Consider the following 21,480-nt stretch of genomic DNA (forward strand, 5'->3'; position numbering starts at 1 on the left):
TTTAAAATATAATCTTAATAAAGCATTCATGTCCTGTTCAAAGACAAATGACACCAAAAGGGTCTTTCGTGTGGATACCTCTGATATAGATTCTTCCAGCAAAGCAGATAGATCTTGTAAATTCAATTCAGAATTTCGGTTATTTTCAGTTGGATTTACCTTAGAATTCTTAGAGTCAGGCAGATAATAGATTTTGTTAATTGGTGGTATTGCAGTTTGGGGATATGCCAGGACTTCAAGCAAATATTTTTTCAGGAAATCAATTGGTGAGATTCCAATTGAAACAGGAAAATTTAAAATCCGCAGATTTAATCGTCTATTGTAATTTTCAAGATGTTCCAACTTTAAAGAAACTTTCATTTTATCCTTTATCAGGGCATCCGTTACCATTTTCAGAGAAGAAATTTCTGATTTCTGATTAGAAGATTCAGATTTAACATTTTCAAGAGCTGAAGTTAAAGAGTCTATTTTATTTACCAGTAAAGCCATTTCTTGTGAGGTTTTTGTAACCGCAACAGTAAGTTGTTGGATAGCTGACCAAATAGTTTGAAGAATAACCGCTTGTGGAGCAGACTGCTCCGTGTTCGTAACATCTGCTTCCTGGGGTAGAGCACCACCGTCTGAGGGCCTCTGGTCACCAACTTCCGGTTCCATTGTGTCCTCCTCACTCGTCTGAAGGATAGCAGGACAAAGCGGCGGATTAAGGTCCGGTGGGGACAAGGATGTCTCGATCCCTAAGGGAGATGTCGGTCCTTCGACAATTCCACAAGTAGGATCCCTCTCACCGGAGTTTACTGGGGTGCTGGAGACGAAACGCAGAAGCGTTTGCTGACCGGGGGTAGGTATTCGGGCCGGCGGTAGTAGACCCTTTACTACCCCCTTCCTCTTAGTATGCGGCATGATAGCAAATGAGGGAAATAAGGTAAGCAGCAGAGTTTCAGCTCATGCTACCGCAAAGTCTCAAGCTAGATCCGCCATCTTGACTCCTCGTCTCTTTTGTTCAGCTTTTGAGGCTGTATCTTGCTAAGGACTTAGACTTGAAGCAGTTTAGAGGAAGGTGACAGAAATGGTTTGAGGTTTGTGCCTAAAGATGTATGAAAAGAGACTGGAAGACCTTAATTGGTAAATGTGACAAAACGATGTGTTTTTAAGCCTGTAACTTGTATTAATTATTCTCCGAGGACAAGCAGGCTGCTTGTTCTCACTGATGGGGTGACGTCCACGGCAGCCCCTCCAATCGGAAACTTCACTAGCAAAGTCCTTTGCTAGCCCTCGCGCGCCCGCGCGCACCGCGCATGCGCGGCCGTCTTCCCGCCCGAAACCGGCTCGAGCCGGCCAGTCTTCTTTTGTCCGCACTCGGTACGGTCGTGTTTCGCCGTGTCGGGCCCCGGAAAGTTGACCTCGCGCGTCCAAATTGTTTTTTGAGCGTGTTTTTTCTTCGGAAAAGCTTTTTCTAAAGTCGGGAAGTGCTCCGGAAACCCTCCACCGGGTTTCGTGTCAATCCTCCCCGTACTTCCAGCTTTTTGCCCCGGTAAGTTTTCTTTCGTCGTCGGGGTAGGCCTCTTTTTGGCCTCGGTCGAGATTTTTCTCCCTCTAAATTTTGGTGCTTCAATTTTCGCCATTTCGGCTTTTGATTTCGCCGGCGTGATTTTTCCGCCCATGACATCGAAGCCTTCCAGCGGCTTCAAGAAGTGCACCCAGTGCGCCCGGGTTATCTCGCTCACTGATCGACACTCGTCGTGTCTTCAGTGTCTGGGGGCCGAGCACCGCCCTCAGAACTGCAGTCTGTGTTCCCTGCTTCAAAGGCGGACTCAGGTAGCGAGACTAGCCCAGTGGAACGTGTTGTTCTCGGGCTCTTCGTCGGCATCGGCACCGGGATCTTCGAGTGCATCGACGTCGTCAGCGTCCAGACCATCTTCCTCGGCCGCCCTTGCATCGAGCGCATCGAGGCATCGGGCCTCTGCATCGGCGCCGAGACATCGGATAGCTGCATCGACGTCGGTGGTACCAGGACCTCGTCTGCTGATGTCGTCGGACGGTGGTGCATCGGGTGGAGTGCAGGTGAGGGCTGTCCATTCCCCTGCTGGTGGCGGTGAGCCCTCGGGTGGGTCTCCTCCTACCCTGAGGGCTCCTGCGGTACAGCCCCCCCGAGATCGACCCTCTTCGGTCTCGGCCCCGAGGAAGCGACGGGTGGATTCGACGTCCTCCTCGTCGGTGCCGGGGAGCTCCGGTGACATGCTTCGGAAGAAGTCGAAGAAGCATCGACACCGGTCCCCTCCCCGCGTCGGCACCGAGAGCTCTGGGTCGCCGAGGGAGTCGGCACCCAGCAGGCATCGGCACCGAGAGGACCGCTCACCCTCTGTTCAGGAGGTGTCGATGCGCTCCGCTCTGGACAGCCCGGAACAGCCTCCACGCCCGGAACAGGTACTGACGTCGACGCCTGCATCGACCCTCCATGCCTTTCTCTGCAGCCGCTCTGAACGAGAGCCTCCGGGCCGTTCTCCCAGAGATTCTGGGGGAGCTGTTGCGCCCTACCCCTCCGGTACCGGCGGTGCTTGCGCCTCCGGTACCGTCGAGCGTGGCGCCGGCTGGCCCATCGCCCGGGGTGAGGTCCCCGACGTCGGTACCGCGTGCGGTGCCGACTGCGGCCACCTCCAGGAGGGCTCCCCGACTACGTCGGCGGAGGGAGCTTCGCCGATGCGGGCGAGGGAGTCTACCTCTCGACGCCCCCATCGTGGACGTGGCTCCACGGAGTCGAGCCGGGCCCGGTTGCAGACGCAGGTCCGTGAACTTGTGTCTGACACCGAGGGTGAGGCCTCGTGGGAAGAAGAAGAAGATCCCAGATATTTCTCTGACGAGGAGTCTGAGGGTCTTCCTTCTGATCCCACTCCCTCTCCTGAAAGACAGCTTTCTCCTCCTGAGAGTCTGTCTTTTGCTTCCTTTGTCCGGGAGATGTCTACGGCCATCCCCTTCCCGGTGGTTGTGGAGGACGAGCCCAGGGCTGAAATGTTTGAGCTCCTGGACTATCCTTCTCCACCTAAGGAAGCGTCCACTGTTCCCTTGCATCATGTCCTAAAAAAGACATTGCTTGCGAACTGGACGAAACCTCTAACTAATCCCCACATCCCCAAGAAGATCGAGTCCCAGTACCGGATCCATGGGGACCCAGAGCTGATGCGCACCCAGTTGCCTCACGACTCTGGAGTTGTGGATCTGGCCCTAAAGAAGGCTAAGAGTTCTAGAGAGCATGCTTCGGCGCCCCCGGGCAAAGACTCTAGAACCTTAGACTCCTTTGGGAGGAAGGCCTACCATTCCTCTATGCTCGTGTCCAAGATCCAGTCTTACCAGCTCTACACGAGCATCCACATGCGGAACAATGTGCGGCAGTTGGCGGGCTTGGTTGATGCTCTTCCCCCTGAGCAAGCCAAGCCTTTTCAGGAGGTGGTCAGGCAGCTGAAGGCGTGCAGAAAATTCCTGGCCAGAGGAGTTTATGACACTTTTGATGTTGCGTCCAGGGCCGCTGCTCAAGGTGTGGTGATGCGCAGGCTCTCATGGCTGCGTGCCGCCGACCTGGAGAATAGAATCCAGCAGCGGATTGCGGACTCGCCTTGCCGTGCGGATAACATTTTTGGCGAAAAAGTCGAACAGGTGGTAGAGTCTCTCCACCAGCGGGACACCGCATTCGACAAATTCGCCCGCCGGCAGCCTTCAGCTTCTACCTCTACAGGTAGACGATTTTTCGGGGGAAGGAAGACTGTTCCCTATACTTCTGGCAAGCGTAGGTACAATCCTCCTTCCCGACAGCCTGCGGCCCAGGCTAAGCCCCAGCGCGCTCGCTCTCGTCAGCAGCGTGCGACTCAGCAAGGCCCCGCGGCTCCCCAGCAAAAGCAAGGGGCGAGCTTTTGACTGGCTCCAGCAGAGCATAGCCGACATCCGAGTGTCAGTGCCGGGCGACCTGCCAGTCGGGGGGAGGTTGAAAGCTTTTCACCAAAGGTGGCCTCTCATAACCTCCGATCTGTGGGTTCTCCAAATAGTCCGGCAAGGATACACCCTCAATTTGGCCTCAAAACCTCCAAATTGTCCACCGGGAGCTCAGTCTTACAGCTTCCAGCACAAGCAGGTACTTGCAGAGGAACTCTCCGCCCTTCTCATCGCCAATGCGGTCGAGCCCGTGCCATCCGGGCAAGAAGGGCTGGGATTCTATTCCAGGTACTTCCTTGTGGAAAAGAAAACAGGGGGGATGCGTCCCATCCTAGACCTAAGGGCCCTGAACAAGTATCTCGTAAAAGAAAAGTTCAGGATGCTTTCCCTGGGCACCCTTCTCCCCATGATTCAGCAAAACGATTGGCTATGCTCTCTGGACTTGAAGGATGCCTATACACACACCCCGATACTGCCAGCTCACAGACAGTATCTGCGATTTCAGCTGGGCACACGCCACTTCCAGTACTGTGTGCTACCCTTTGGGCTCGCCTCTGCGCCCAGGGTGTTCACAAAGTGCCTAGCTGTAGTAGCAGCGGCGCTTCGCAGGCTGGGGGTGCACGTGTTCCCATATCTCGACGATTGGCTGGTGAAGAACACATCCGAGGCAGGAGCCCTGCAGTCCATGCAGATGACTATTCGCCTCCTGGAGCTACTGGGGTTTGTGATAAATTACCCAAAGTCCCATCTTCTCCCAGTGCAGAAACTCGAATTCATCGGAGCCCTGCTGGATTCTCGGACGGCTCGCGCCTATCTCCCAGAGACGAGAGCCAACAACTTGTTGTCCCTCGTCTCGCGGGTGCGAGCGTCCCAGCAGATCACAGCTCGGCAGATGTTGAGATTGCTGGGCCACATGGCCTCCACAGTTCATGTGACTCCCATGGCCCGCCTTCACATGAGATCTGCTCAATGGACCCTAGCCTCCCAGTGGTATCAGGCCGCTGGGGGTCTAGAGGACGTGATCCACCTGTCCACGAGTTTTCTCGAATCCCTGTTTTGGTGGACGATTTGCTCCAATTTGACTCTGGGACGTCCCTTCCAAATTCCTCAGCCACAAAAAGTGCTGACCACGGATGCGTCTCTCCTGGGATGGGGAGCTCATGTCGATGGGCTTCACACCCAAGGAAGTTGGTCCCTCCAAGAACGCGATCTACAGATCAATCTTCTGGAGTTACGAGCGATCTGGAACGCTCTGAAGGCTTTCAGAGATCGGCTGTCCCACCAAATTATCCAAATTCAGACAGACAATCAGGTTGCCATGTACTATGTCAACAAGCAGGGGGGCACCGGATCTCGCCCCCTGTGTCAGGAAGCCGTCAGCATGTGGCTCTGGGCTCGCCGTCAGGGCATGGTGCTCCAAGCCACATATCTGGCAGGCGTAAACAACAGTCTGGCCGACAGGTTGAGCAGGATTATGCAACCTCACGAGTGGTCGCTCAATTCCCGTGTGGTGCGACAGATCTTCCAGGCGTGGGGCACCCCCCTGGTGGATCTCTTCGCATCTCAGGTGAACCACAAGGTCCCTCAGTTCTGTTCCAGGCTTCAGGCCCACGGCAGACTGGCGTCGGATGCCTTCCTCCTGGATTGGGGGGAAGGTCTGCTGTATGCTTATCCTCCCATACCTCTGGTGGGGAAGACTTTGTTGAAACTCAAGCAAGACCGAGGCACCATGATTCTGATTGCTCCCTTTTGGCCGCGTCAGATCTGGTTCCCTCTTCTTCTGGAGTTATCCTCCAAAGAACCGTGGAGATTGGAGTGTTTTCCGACCCTCATCACGCAGGACGACGGGGCTCTTCTGCATCCCAACCTCCAGTCCCTGGCTCTCACGGCCTGGATGTTGAGGGCGTAGACTTCAGACCCAAAGAGGCTTGCTTCCTTGCTTGCTTCCAGGAAAGACTCCACTAAGAGAAGTTACTTCTTTCATTGGAGGAGGTTTGCCGTCTGGTGTGACAGCAAGGCCCTAGATCCTCGCTCTTGTCCTACACAGACCCTGCTTGAATACCTTCTGCACTTGTCTGAGTCTGGTCTCAAGACCAACTCCGTAAGGGTTCACCTTAGTGCAATCAGTGCATACCATTACCAAGTGGAAGGTAAGCCGATCTCAGGACAGCCTTTAGTTGTTCGCTTCATGAGAGGTTTGCTTTTGTCAAAGCCCCCTGTCAAGCCTCCTACAGTGTCATGGGATCTCAATGTCGTTCTCACCCAGCTGATGAAACCTCCTTTTGAGCCACTGAATTCCTGCCATCCGAAGTACTTGACCTGGAAGGTCATTTTCTTGGTGGCAGTTACTTCGGCTCGTAGAGTCAGCGAGCTTCAGGCCCTGGTAGCCCAGGCCCCTTACACCAAATTTCATCACAACAGAGTAGTCCTCCGCACTCACCCTAAGTTTCTGCCAAAGGTCGTGTCGGAGTTCCATCTGAACCAGTCAATTGTCTTGCCAACATTCTTTCCCCGTCCTCATTCCTGCCCTGCTGAACGTCAGCTGCACACATTGGACTGCAAGAGAGCATTGGCCTTCTACCTGGAGCGGACACAGCCCACCAGACAGTCCGCCCAATTGTTTGTTTCTTTTGACCCCAATAGGAGGGGAGTGGCTGTAGGGAAACGCACCATATCCAATTGGCTAGCAGATTGCATTTCCTTCACTTACGCCCAGGCGGGGCTGGCTCTTGAGGGTCATGTCACGGCTCATAATGTCAGAGCCATGGCTGCGTCGGTAGCCCACTTGAAGTCAGCCTCCATTGAAGAAATTTGCAAAGCTGCGACGTGGTCATCTGTCCACACATTCACATCTCATTACTGCCTGCAGCAGGATACCCGACGCGACAGTCGGTTCGGGCAGTCAGTTCTTCAGAACCTGTTTGGGCTTTAGGATCCAACTCCACCCCCCGAGGGCCCTGTTTGTTCTGTTCCAGGCTGCACTCTCAGTTAGTTGGTAAATTTTTTAGGTCAATCTCAGTTATGTCCTCGCCGTTGCGAGGTCCAATTGACCATGGTTGTTGTTTTGAGTGAGCCTGGGGGCTAGGGATACCCCATCAGTGAGAACAAGCAGCCTGCTTGTCCTCGGAGAAAGCGAATGCTACATACCTGTAGAAGGTATTCTCCGAGGACAGCAGGCTGATTGTTCTCACAAACCCGCCCGCCTCCCCTTTGGAGTTGTGTCTTCCCTTGAAGTGTATTGTCTTGCTACATACTGGACTGGCCGGCTCGAGCCGGTTTCGGGCGGGAAGACGGCCGCGCATGCGCGGTGCGCGCGGGCGCGCGAGGGCTAGCAAAGGACTTTGCTAGTGAAGTTTCCGATTGGAGGGGCTGCCGTGGACGTCACCCCATCAGTGAGAACAATCAGCCTGCTGTCCTCGGAGAATACCTTCTACAGGTATGTAGCATTCGCTTTCCTTGAAGTGTATTTCTCTAGTTTGGCCAGCAGGTGGTGCATGTTTATATTTAAAACTTAACAGAGGAATGACAGTTCCCATCTTTTAGTTAGCACATAGATAATACGAAGTGCCTGCAGTGATGTAACCAGCTATTTTCAAATGTTGTCCTGGGCTCTGATTGGCCTGGAGTTTGAAATTACCCAGGAGTACGGGCTTTTGCTTCAGTCTTAGCCAGGAAAAAAAGAGAGAGGGATCTTCTTGCTGAGGCTCGGTGAACAGTTATATGTACTGATCTTCAGGTACTTTTTAGATAGTTTTTAATTGATCCATCTTTCAGTTACCTGTTATTGTTTGCTGACTGCACTTTTATGTTTCACTATTCAATATTTTTAATACAATAAACACTTTTTGGTTTGTTGCCTCTGCTGTCTGGACTAATAAAGAATCCTGGTGGTTTGTGTGTTGGGTCTGTGAATGTTTTCTGGGAACTGTGGGACTACTGGGAGTGTGGCCCCAATAACCTAGAAATCACTGGGGATAATTTGAGAGTGGGAGACTCGTTCAGAGGCAGTTGAGACCCAGTCGTTGGGAGGAGGGTGCTAGTGTAGAGCATAAGCAGCAGGTGCATGTGGACCTGAGCTGTGCTGGGGATAGACCCTCTAAGTGGCCGTGGGGTAACCCCAGGTGGGTGGCTAGGCATTTTGTGACAGTATAATCTAAGGAAAAGAGGGATAGAGAAAATATGATAGTCATTTGAAAGGTGTTATTTACAAACAAACCTTTTTCAGAGATGGGGAAGCAGTAGAAGTAGAGAACATGAATTGAGGTTGCAGGATGGTAGACTTAGGAGTAACACCAGGAAATACTTTTTCACAGATAGGGTGGTGGATGCCTTGAATGCCCTTCTGATGGAAGTGGTGGAGACAAAAACAGTGATGGAATTCAAAAATACATAGGTTAGATACAGAGGATCCCTAAATAGAAAGAGGATACTGTCAAAACAAAACTTAATGGCTGTTGGTGTTATGATGGCAAAGAGTGGTGCTTAAATAGCAACTCCAGTAGTTGAGAAGTAGAGCCAGTGCTGGGCAGACGTCTATGGTCTATCTTCTAAAAATGGCAAAAATCAGGTCAAGGTTATACAGTAGATTCTGGTTAATTGGGACACCGTTTAATTGGGGTGGCCACATATTTGACCTAAAACCCGGAGAATGGAAACAAAGCACAGTTGTAAAAGTGCAACTGTTTTGCTTATTTGGGACAGTGTGCAGTTTGGGGCAATAGCGTATGTAAAACATCATCAATACGTCACCAGCCACTGAAATTTATATGGGCTACTACATTTGCGTGCACTTGCTGCTTCAGGGTGTGTCGTGTTCCATCTGTGCTCTGAAAAAATGCCAAGGAAAGATCTAACGCTCACAGACAAAATCGCCATGCTAGAGAAATTGAAAAAACAATAGTCAAACACCAGTCGGTGCCAACTGGCAGAGATTACAGGAGTGCCAAAATATTTATTTATTTATTTATTTATTGCACTTGTATCCCACATTTTCCCACCTATTTGCAGGCTCAATGTGGCTTACAAAGACCTGTTATGGCATCGCCATTCCAGGGTAAAAAGATACAATTGGTGTTACAAAGATATCAAGGATTACAAAAAGATTTAATCAAGCAGTTATAGAAGGAAGACATTCAGAATAAGGGTGGAATGGTGATGTGTTATAGTTAGTTATTCATTGGGTTTCTTGAAAAGTTATGTCTTAGTTCTTTTCTTAAATGAAAAGATGTGTTACAGTTAGAGGTTGTGTTGTGTATTGTTGTTCCAGAATGATTAGTGCATATTTTACTCATAGCAGGTAGTTTGTGATGCTTCTTATGACTATGGGAATTGAGTTCCACCATTTTGAGCATAGGTAGCTAAATCCCTCCTTTTGGTGGACTTATATAGTATGTTTTTGCAGCTGGGCAGGTGAACTAGTAGGTAACCTCTGGTTCCTTGGTTTGTATTTCTTGGTGATAGTTGGATCATGTCTAGCATGTAGTCCGGTGACATGCCAAACAGTGTTTTGAAGATGTTTGTACTAGTTTTGAAAAATAGTCTGGCCTTGATCAGGAGCCAGTGTAGCATTGTGAGTAGTGGAGTTGCTCTATCATATTTCAGCTTTTTGAATATCAATCTCGCTGCTGTGTTTTGGACAGTTCAACGATTGTAGTAGGTTTTCTTTGCAGCCTATGTATGCTGCATTACAGTAGTCTAGTTGGGACAATATCAGCGTCTGTACGATAAAATGGAATGAATGTCTGGGGAAATAGTCTCTGATTCGTCTCAGTTTCCATAGTGTTTTGAAGCTTTTTATCTGAGGGTAAATGGCCTTTTGAGAACATGTATTCTATGTGTTCAGTTAAACGTTTGATGAACCAATCTGGTGGGTTTTCCATCATGTAGTTTGGGCAGCTGTCTAGTAGGCAATTGGCATGTGCATATTTTGTCAGTAGTTCGTTAACTGATCTGGCTGTTGGTATCTTGAAGGAGGACCAGATTCTGTCTGCCTTGATGTGGTCCTCGTTGATTTCACATTCGTGTAGGAAATCTGAGTGGTGTTTGTGTTGCATCTAACTTTGATCTTATATTTTTTCCTCAAAATACTTCTGCTGTTGGTGGTTTTTCATTTGATGTTGGCAAAGCTTCTGTGTTCAGTAAGTTTTTCATTAGTTCATACATTTTTTTCATGTTTATCTCTTCTGGGCACACACATGTGCTGTAGTATTCTGCTTTGGCTCTTTTTATGATGTGTTTGTACTTGCTTATGACTTTCCTTCATGTGGTTTTGTTCATGTCTTTGTTTTTGGACCATTTTCTTTCCAGTTTCCTGCACAGTTTTTTCATCTCTAACAGTTTCTTGCTGAACCAGGGGCGCAGTTGTCGTTTCCTCTTTGTTTTCATTTTCAGTGGTGCTATTTTGTTTAGTGTTTCCACTTAGTTTGCCCCTGTTTCTCATGAATTAATGTTACATAAGAGTAGCCATACTGGGCCAGATCAATGGTCCATGTAGCCCAGTATCCTGTTTTCCAAACAGTGGCCAAGCCAGGTCAGAAGTACCTCAGAAACCCAAATCGTGGCAACACTCCATACTACAAATCCTAGGGCAAGCAGTTGCTTCCCATGTCTGTCTCAATAGCAGACTATGGACTTTTCCTCCAAGAATGTGTCCAAACCTTTTTTAAACCCAGATACACTAACCACTGTTACCATATCCTCTGGCAAAGAATTCCAGAGCTTAACTATTCGTTGAGTGAAAAAATATTTCCTCCTGTTAGTTTTAAAAGTATTTCCATGTAACTTCTTTGAGTGTCCACTAGCCTTTGTACTTTTTGAAAGAGTAAAAAAAATTGATGCGCTTCTACTTGTTCTACACCACTCAGGATTTTGTAGACCTCAGTCATATCTCCCTTCATCCTTCTCTTTTCCAAGCTGAAGAGCCCAAACCTCTTTAGCCTTTCCTCATACGAGAGGAGTTCCATCCCCTTTATCATTTTGGTCACTCTTTTTTGAAACTTTTCTGATTCCACTATATCTTTTTTGAGATACAGCGAACCGAATGGAACGCAATACTCAAGGTGCGGATGCACTATGGAGCGATACAAAGGCAATATAGTATTTTCAGTCTTATTCACCATCCCTTTCTTAATAATTCCTAGCATTCTGTTTGCATTTTTGGCCGCTGCCTCATACTGAGCAGAAGATTTCATCGTATATCTACAACGACATCCAGATGTTTTTCTTGAGGTGTGACCCCCAAGGTGGAACCTAGCATCAGGTAACTGTGATTCGGATTATTCTTCCCAATGTGCATCACTTTGCATTTGTCCACATTAAATTTCATCTACCATTTGAATGCCCAGTCTTCCAGTTTCCTAAGGTCTTCCTGCAATATTTCACAGTCTGCGTGTGTTTTAACTACCTTGAATAGTTTTATATCATCTGCAAATTTAATCACCTCACTCATTCCGATTTCCATATAATTTATAAATATGTAAAATAGCACCGGTCCTAGTACAGATCCCTGCAGCACTCCACTGTTCACCCTCCTCCATTGAGAGAAATGACTATTTAATGTTAGTGGGTATTGTGTTTGTTTGGTCATTCATCACTGTTGACCAGAAGCAGTGGTTGTCCACTTTTCCTCTGGTTAGGGCAGTGTGTGGTGTCCTCAGTTCTCTGTTTTTGCAGTTCTCTTTCCATTGAAGTGTGAAGGTGAGTTTGTTATGGTCTAACCATGGCACTTTTTCCCAGTTACGATTCTCTATTATATTGTTCTTTGAAGGTATCTGTGTCCTTGGAGTATAGAATTCTAATTTCTGAGTTAATGACCATAAACTGATGACCAGACTGCACCAGATTTATATTTGGGGGCGAATTGGGAGCCCAAAACATAAGCATTGCCTTCAATAGCCTTAACTTTGATATAGGATATTGAGAAGGTGAAGGCAGTACCGGCTGTCCTATAAAAGGAGTGAAGTTGGCTTTAAGCTGCTTTTCTCAGGTTCCATCTGCTGTCCGGGGGACATAACTCACTAATCTAGACTGGTCTGGCAGGTCTCAAGGAAAGACTGTTTAACAGGTATGGCAAAATTTCCCCAAAGAAGCCAATGCTGGCTTTAGCAGTGTTCTAACTGTACCACAGGGAGCCCCACACTGGTGGACTTTGGGCTCCTTTATTTATTTATTTATTTATTTATTTGTGTTAAAGGCTTATTAACCGCCTTTATGAAGACATTCACCCAAGTCAGTGTACAGCAGGTACAACTTGACATAAAGCACAATTTTGTTAACAGCATAACAATAGTAAAATGGCCAGATAATAACATAAATTCAATCAATGAGTTAAACTTAAAGGTGGCAGATTGAATCCTAGCAATAGGCCTAACATGAAACAATATCTGAAATATAAACATTAACAACACTGTAAAACAGTCACATAACAGAAATTGATAAATATCAGCAGAATATGAATGATTCCATAATAAACAGTATGGAAAGAAACATTTATAAAACATAGATACGATACGATCTCAGCACAGTGCAAATGAAACACCTTTTTTAAAAATTTATTTACGCAAATTAAAGTTTACAAAGACAAAAAACATATTTTGAAAGAAAAGCTGCCTGGATATATGCATAAACAATACAGTAAAATAAAAGAAAATAAAGTTACAAGTATGAACCTAAATAGTCCTTAAGGTCAGAATCCAAGATAGTATTTCCAAGGGAAGTTGGATTAAGAAAAGATAACCAGGAAAGACAGGTTAACCTTCCCAAAACATCTTTTGGCTAACAAAGTAACTGAAATAGAGCCTGAACTACACTGTGAATTCAAAAAGCAGCGCAATTGAAGAGGTTCAAAAAATACATATTTCTTATCCTTAAAATGAACACATTTACAAGGAAAATTGAGCTGGAAATGGTCTCCCAAAGATAGTACTACTTGCCTCATCCCCAAGAACTTTTTTCTCCTTTCCTGAGCCCATTTTGAAACATCAGGAAAAATCTGAACTTTTCCACCTAAAAAGTTGGGTTGAGATTTCTGAAGGTATAGGCTCAGCAAGGCATCTTTATTTGATAAAAAGACAAATGAAACAAACAGTTTAGTTTTCATTTTAATTTCGTCCACCATTTGTTCAATCAATGTTGAAATGTCCAAACTATCTGATGATATATCCTGAGTGACTGCTTTTCCTGCACCTCCTGAATTTGATGGAATGGTCAAGGCATAACTTTTGAACAGGTGGGAAATATTTCTCAGTATACTTAAAAATCTCCTTCAGGAACCTATTAAACATATCCCTAGGTGATATAAGTCTTGAATATGGGAAATTAAGTATTCTGAAGTTTAGATTCCTTTTCCAAATTTTCCACCTTATCTCCCACAAACTGAACCTGATTATCCTGTATCTTGGTCACCACAGATTCCAACTGAGTTTGCTTAGATACAAGAGTCAATTCAACCTTTAGCTTCTCTAATTTGCACAGCATTATTCAAGGAAACTGATACAAAAGAAATCCAAACCTGATGCAGAGTTTCAAGAGCTGTCCAGAATGGATCCAGTGATATCTCCTGCAATGGCTGAAGAGCGGTAGCACATAGGACAACTTCTTCTGAAGTACAGCCAGATGAAGAAATGTCTTCCACTGGAGCTTCCACCAACACCTTGCCCAGGAGTCGCTGGTTCTTCTCCCACTAAACCAGCAGCAGTAATCTTCCCCAACACTTCCATCGATGATGGCTGCTACCCCACCAATTCCTCTAACCCGCTTCCTCCGAGGTCAAATACTGGTACACACCTCATCAGGTCGCGGGACAGGAGGGGTTGCTGGTCCCACCAGGCTGAGCGAAGGCACGCTGTCCAGTCCGAGGCTGTTCCCTGCCCCGGAAGCTGAAATGTCCAATATTGAGGAAGGTGTAACAAAGGCTGTAATGGAGGCTTGCCAAAGAAGAGGAGACTCCAGCTTTGGGAGAGCAAGATCTCTTCGATATGATCTCAAGCGAACCACCAGGTAAAAGGAAAAAATTCAGCAGTAAAAAAAACAGGAGTTGAAAAAAATTCAGCAGTAGAAAACGAGAGTTCTACAAACAAGCAGTCTGTCATGCTGCCATCTTGGATGACCTCAAATGAAACACCTTAATACGCACCTATTAGAATATTCAAATAACTTAGATATGATGCTGATGCTGTTTGTACAAAAGTTAAATATCTTAATAGGTATCTGAGGGTGCTAGTGCAGTTGCGATATATAGACAGGGAAAGATGGGTAGTAAAAAGTAATTAGCATAAATAGATGAGTGTCTAAACTGAAGGTAAATTATATGTACCGTTAAATGAGATATGAGAAAATAGTTTGTGTTACAGAATGTGCAGCACAGCTAGTCCAGTTCCAGAGTGAGTGGATAGTCTGTAGAAGTAGTCTTGAGTTCAGAGCAGCACCTCTGAGAGTGAGTTCTAGAATGTGGGGGCTGCTCCCAAGAAGGCTCACTGGCAGGTATCACATTGTGCAATTTCTTTTCACTAGAATATGTTGTTTGTAGTGAGAGGACCTTAGAGGCCTCAAAGTTGTATAGATGGTTAACTTATTCTTTAGATACTCTGTCGCATTTTATTTATTTATTTATTTTTAGATTTTGTCTGAAGACCTTCAAAATCAAAGGTAGTTTTAAATTTGGAACTATAAGGTACTAGTAGCCAGTGGCGTAGGCAGAAATTTTTAACAGGGGGTGCACCCCTGGGCCTCTCTGTGCTGTGCCTTGTCTGCCCTGTTTCCACCCCCCCCCCCCCCCCCCCAGTACCTTAAAATCACTTTGCTTCGCTCCATTTTTTGCCCAGCTGGCGGCAGTGGCACTCATAGGCTGCCTGCGCCAAGGCTTCCTCTGTGAACTGTCCCGATCTTCACAAAACAGGAAGTTGCATCACAAGGGGCAGGACGGTTCACAGAGAAAGTCCTGTTGCAGGCCACAGGCAGCCTATGAGTGCCTCTGCTCAGGCGAAGACTAGAGGGAGATGAGATTTAAAGCACAGGTAGGGAGGGGTGGTCTGATGGGGTGCATACGCAACACTCACACCTGGAATAAATACGGCACTGCTGGTAACCTGTGTAGTTTTTGCAGGAAGGGTGTGATGATGTAACACTACTTGCAGTCCTTTAACAATTTTGCTGCAGCCATTCTGTATTAGTTGGAGCTAGTGCAACCTGTTTTTGGTTTGACCAATGTACAGGGCTTTTTAGTAATCTAGTCGTGATGCAGCACTGTGTTTAGACTCATTTTTTCAATATATGGAGAAAGATTTTATAGTTGCCACATGTAGTAGATTCCTTACCTGTGATTTTAGGGTGCTCTATAATTCCCAAACTGTGCTTTGAAATCAGGTACCTGTCCACTTGTGTTCGGAACCTACAGAATCTCTTTTGCTTGTGTTCAGGCAGTTTGTTGCTTTTTTGCCCATTTCTGAGTTGCTGTTAGACTGTCAGTTTGCTCAAAGTTGTGGTTAGATCTGTTTTAATGGATATGAATAGTTTCACATCATCGGCATAGAGTGAATTCCTTCAAAAAGGCGGTTAATAAATAAATATAGAATTTTGTGTCCATCATCCAAATCAAGTGAGCTGAAAGCTTGAGGTAGATATTAAATAAAATAAACGGTATGGATCCCTGTGGTACCCTGCAGTTCAGTGCTAAGGTGATGAAGTGCCCTTGGCCCCAGAGTGTGATGTCAGACACTCTGGGGCCGAGTGTCTGAAGGAACCTGTGTTGGGTAAGAATTGATAACCTTCAGCCAGCCACGCTCTTTAGCTTACAACTGGGATATATCCTGTACTATGAACAAGAATAATTGGACAGATTGCGTAGGTCAGTTGGTCTTCAGTTGTCATTCCTTTTCATGGCCTCATTAATAGTTTATATTTTACATATTTTGTCACTGCTTATTTTGAATGATAGAAACCCCTAGTATATAATATTTGTTGTTAATATATCTCATGTTTCTGTTCTGTCTTTGTATCAGGATGCAACTCGCCTGGCCTCAGCTGGTTGTCTGGGGGAGTTCTGTGCATTTCTTCCAGATGAAGAGCTCAGTGCTGTTCTTGTGCAGCACCTGCTGGGTATGTTCACTGTGTATTTTTAATAATTGCCCGGAAAAAAAAAGGTTCCTCAGACCATTAGTGCTTTATTTTCCCCATTTTGGTGGGAAGAGAATGCTTCACTAGAAACTCAAGCTTGTGTGGCTTGTTCTTGGTGAAATCTATAGTGTTTTCTGTATGCAGCAAAAATAATTGGCCACATTGTTTTTCTTACCCTCCCCCCCCCCCCCCCCCCCCCCCCCCTTGCAGTGGGTAATTTTATAGCAGGGCACTGCCACTGAACTTACAAAAAGTACTATTGTTTTAACTGAGAGACCATCATGCAACTATATATTCACCTGCAACAGGGGAGTGCTAAAAATAGCCATCTAAGATTCTAAAGTACTTTGAAGGTTTAAGCCTTTTTTTTTTTGAGCACGTGCTGACTGTTTCCTTTATCCACTGAGTGTATGTATGAGACTCAGAAGTATCACTTGAAGGTTAAGCACCCTTTTTAGAGAACTTTTAATTGCAAATGTTTGCAAGCCTATAAGTAGCAGCAGGATTTATAGTTGTATAACAGCTTAAAGGATATTTGTGTTGGTTTCTATTACACAGTAATGTTTTTAGAAGCTTAGTAGCACTGTTTGACCACAGGACATTTATTTTGGTTTCTCTTTTATTTTTTGTTCTAGTATAAGTGGGATTTAGATTGAATTATTTTAGAAAAGGTATATAGGCACCTATGTTGCCTTTATAAAATAGATTCCCAGAGCTATCCCCAGTAGTGCACAAAGAAGCAATTTGCTCAATGATCCATATATGTGATAAATTATTGAAATTTCAGCCAATTTAATTGAATTGACTTTCAAATCAAACAGTATCTAAGTTGTAGCCACCTAAATCAATGTCACAATGGTAAATTATATTTGATCTTAATTCTAGAGAAGGCTATAAGTCTCCGTTTGTGAAGGATGATATATTCAAGGATTTGTTTGGAGTGATCCCATTTAGAGTGTAATTTTGTAATTAACTTAGCTGATCATTTCTGTTCCACCTAAAATCTAAGCAGAGTTAGTAGTGTTTTATATGCTTAAGTTAAGTGCTTATATTTAATATTTATTTGCATGAAAATAGGAGTTCAGAAAATGTCTACTTTGTGATATATGGATAGGTGTTGCCAGGTGTGAAGAAGATTGGAACTTACATGTGTGTCTTATAAAATGCACACATCTACACTTTTGTACCAGTACCTACATGTACAAAGCCTCAAAGCAGGAGTATTGTGTGGGAATTTTCAGGTAGGCTATTTAATAAAGGCACATTTGTTGCCTTTATTAAATAGGCATAACATATGTGCCTGTGTAATTTTGCCACTTAGGTGCCTGGTTTGAAAATTATCCTGTACATATCAAGAAGGTTTTGAAAAGAAGGCTTGGTGTGAGAAGAGAGACCCGTTTAGTAGCGGTTTATGGACTTGTCCTTTAGGAAACTGTCTAACCCCCTTTTAAACTCGTGAAGGCGGTTAGCTTGGCAGAGTTTAAAAGGGGGTTAGACGGTTTCCTAAAGGACAAGTCCATAAACCGCTACTAAATGGACTTGGGAAAAATCCACATTTCCGGGAATAACATGTATAGAATGTTTGTACGTTTGGAAAGCTTGCCAGGTGCCCTTGGCCTGGATTGGCCGCTGCCGTGGACAGGATGCTGGGCTCGATGAACCCTTGGTCTTTTCCCAGTGTGGCATTACTTATGTACTAGAGTTTTAAAAGTTTTTATACCACTAGCTATCATCAAAACAAATGTATACTGATTATTATATCTTTTCCAAGAATTACCAATCTCAATAAGCGCAGCTGTGTTATATAACTGGGAGAAGCTAATTATACATTTGTAATGGAGGAGCAGAAAACCAAGAATAGTCAAAGCAATTATCATAAGGCATAGGGAGACAAGTGGGATGGGGATCCCAGATCTGAAAAATTATTACCTAGCTGCACAACTCAGATAGATATATTTGGGATTGCAGAGCCACACCTACTATGAAACATACATGCAAATGAAATTGAACAACAGTAATGGAGTGTAACTCCTTCCATAGGTAGTGAGTTCTATGGGTAGGTCAATCCCAATAGTTAATCCATTTGTGCAACGTATACTGAAATTATAGTAACAAGTAACAGTCTCCCAATGGGGACAGAGTTGGTATTCTTGGCTGGCTCCTATTTCATATATTGTAGGAGGGAGTCAACCAGAAGATACTATACCAAGCAATCAGTAGGGAAATAGAGGTCTTTGGGCTGTTCATCAATTATATTTTGCAGGGCAGTTGAAATATTTTGAAACTGTTAAGCGGGCGTTTAACCTCTCAGCCTTGGCTTTTTATTTCTATTAGACATAGTTTACTGTGAGGCATATTTTCAAAGCACTTAGACTTACAAAGTTCCATAAGTTACTATTGGGCTTATTTTCAAAAGAGAAGAATGCCCATCTTTCGACACAAATCGGAAGATGGGCGTCCTCCCAGGGTCGCCCAAATCGGCATAATCGAAAGCCGATTTTTTGGCATCCCCAACTGCTGTCTGTCGCGGGGACAACCAAAGTTCCAGGGGGCGTGTCAGAGGTGTAGTGAAGGTGGGAGTTGGGTGTGCCTAACACATGGGCCTCCTCGACCCTTAATCGAAAAAAGAAAGGCGTCCCTGACAAGCACTTGGACAACTTTACTTGGTCCTTTTTTTTGTTACGACCAAGCCACGAAAAGGTGCCCGAACTGACCAGATAACCACTGGAGGGAATCTGGGATGACCTCCCCTTACTCTCCCAGTGGCCAGTAACCCCCTTCCACCGTCAAAGAAATTCTTTAAAAATATTTTTTGCCAGCCTCAAATGTCATACTCAGGTCCTTCGCAGCAGTATGCAGGTCCCTGGAGCAGTTTTAGTGGGTACAGTGCACTTCAGACAGGTGGACCCAGGCCCATCCCCCCCCCCCCCCCCCCCACCTGTTACACTTGTGGTGGTAAATGTGAGCCCTCCAAAACCCACCAGAAACCCACTGTACCCACATCTAGATGCCCCCCGTGGTGTACAGTTGTGGGTAGTGGCTTTTGGGTGGTTTTGGGGGGCTCAGCACACACGGTAAGGGAGCTATGCACCTGGGAGCAATTTCTGAAGTCCACTGCAGTGCCCCCTAGGATGTCCGGTTGGTGTCCTGGCATGTCAGGGGGACCAGTGCACTACGAATGCTGGCTCCTCCCACGACCAAAGGGCTTGTATTTGGTTGTTTCTGAGATGGGTGTCCTCAGTTTCCATTATCGCCGAAAATCAGAAACTACCAAGTTTAAGGACGACCATCTCTTAGGTCGACCTAAATTTCCAGATTTGGGCGTCCCCGACCGTATTATTGAAACAAAAGATGGACGTCCATCTTCTTTCGATAATACGGGTTTCCCCGCCCCTTCACGGGGACGTCCTGCGAGGATGTCCTCAGAAAAACTTGGGCGTCCCTTTTGATTGTGCCCCTCTATGTAACTTTGTAAGTCTAAGTGCTTTGAAAATACTCCTCGGTGTGTCCCCATTAGAGAAGTAACTCAGTAGGAATTTTATACTCTGGAGAAGCAGTACTCCCAGAAGGGGGATGCCAAAGGCTTATTATCTGCTTTGTATAAGGTAGTCAGTCCTCCAGATCTGAAGAAAACTAACCCCTTAGTGTCCAGTGTTCCCATCAATCTGTTCCCATATGGTTTATTACTGGAACATTGGACACTAAAGGGTTTAAATATATGCTTGATTGGGAGCTTGACCAGAGTAGAATTAGATATCACAGAGTAGGGTGAAATTAGATCTTACCTGCTAATTTTCTTTCCTCTAGACCCTCCAGACCGGTCAAGACGCGTGGTTATGTCCTCCTACCAGCAGAGGGAGACTGAGAAAACACTAAGCTTTTGAAGCCTGTATATATAACCTGTGCAGAACCTCCACTAGCCAGTATAACCCTGACAAAGCAGAGAAACAAAAAACACTAACAACAACTAGCAACCCTGTACGTGGTCACAGTAAACTGCAAAAACAAGAAACATCTTCCGCTTGCTCTTACGGAAACATGTTCCTTTGCCTTTGATAAAACAGTTGGGCTTCTACAGGTGGACTATCAAAGAAGAGCCCCACCTGTCCCGGACTCCTATCACAAAACAGAAATAAACAGTCTGCAATTAGAGAAACAACAATCTACAGCAGCCAAGAATTATCCAACAAACACACCTCCTGGCCTCCAATACAGACAGGGCGGGCTCTTGACCGGTCTGGAGGGTCTAGAGGAAAGAAAATTAGCAGGTAAGATCTAATTTCACCTTCCTCAGCGACCCTCCAGACCGGTCAAGACGCGTGGGACGTACCAGAGCAGTAACTAACTTACGGGAGGGACCTACTAAGGCCAGAGGTCAAAACTGCTGCCCCAAAGCGCACCTCGTCCTTTGCATGCACAGGAATCCTATAATGCTTCACAAAGGAATGCAACGAAAACCAAACCGCAGCCCAACAAATATCTAACAGAGAAATCATACTATTCTCCGCCCACGAGGCTGCCATTCCCCTAGTGGAATGAGCAGACCAGCCCCTAGGCACCACAGGACCCTTCACCAAGTAAGCAGATGCAACCGCCTCCTTCAACCACCGTGCTATGGTCACCTTAGGAGCCGCTGCACCCTTCTTTGGGCCACCATGAAGAACGAACAAACGGTCAGAGGCTCTGAAGTCCTGAGTTCCAGAGAGATAACAACTCAAAACTCTCCTGACATCCAGCTTGGCAATACCACGCTGCTCCGAATCTCCAGCCATATCACCCAACACTGGCAGAGAGATGACCTGATTAACATGGAACTCGGAAACCACCTTGGGCAAAAAAAGGAAAGCACCGTCCGCAACGAAACCTTTCCCTCAGAAAGGACAAAAATGGTTCCCTACAAGACAAAGCCTGAAGCTCTGAAACACTCCGTGCTGAAGTAATCGCCACCAACAAGACCGTCTTTAAAGATAAATCCTTACAAGATGCCGATACCAGCGGCACAAACGGAGGCCTGATCAAAGCATCCAAAACTAGCTTCAAATCCCACGGAGGCACCATCCGTCACTGAGGTGGACGCAGCAACTTAACACCCTTCAAAAAACGCACTACCTCAGGCACAGACGCGAAGGACTTTCACTGAAGCTTCCCACGAAAACATGACAAAGCTGCCACCTGAACCTCCAGTGTAGACAAGGCCAGACCCCTATCAACACCATCGTGCAAAAATTCCAAAACTTCCGCCACCGAAGAGCGAAACGGCCGAACTCGATGGTCTTCACACCAGTGCTCAAAGATTCTCCAAACCCGGACATACGCCAAGGAAGTGGATCGTCTACGGCAACTCAACATCGTAGCAAAGCCACTGGACGAAAGCCCCTTCTTCTTCAACTTGTGCCGCTCAAGAGCCAAGCCATAAGCGAAAACCGAGCCGGATCCGGCATGATTATC

General features: G+C 46.1%; 1 protein-coding gene across 1 annotated transcript in view; it reads left to right on the plus strand.

Moving 5' to 3' along the window:
- The first annotated feature begins 898 nt into the window (after nt 1-898).
- The window catches only part of LOC115459107 (eIF-2-alpha kinase activator GCN1-like), a 51,768-nt gene continuing 31,186 nt past the window's right edge, over nt 899-21,480 (plus strand). The window contains exons 1-2 of the mRNA XM_030188972.1: nt 899-922; nt 15,918-16,014. Coding sequence (XP_030044832.1) covers nt 899-922; nt 15,918-16,014 — 121 coding nt within the window. The remainder of the gene's footprint in view (nt 923-15,917; nt 16,015-21,480) is intronic.

This window comes from Microcaecilia unicolor, unplaced genomic scaffold (genome assembly GCF_901765095.1).
Source record: "Microcaecilia unicolor unplaced genomic scaffold, aMicUni1.1, whole genome shotgun sequence".
Classification (NCBI taxonomy): Eukaryota; Metazoa; Chordata; class Amphibia; order Gymnophiona; family Siphonopidae; genus Microcaecilia; species Microcaecilia unicolor.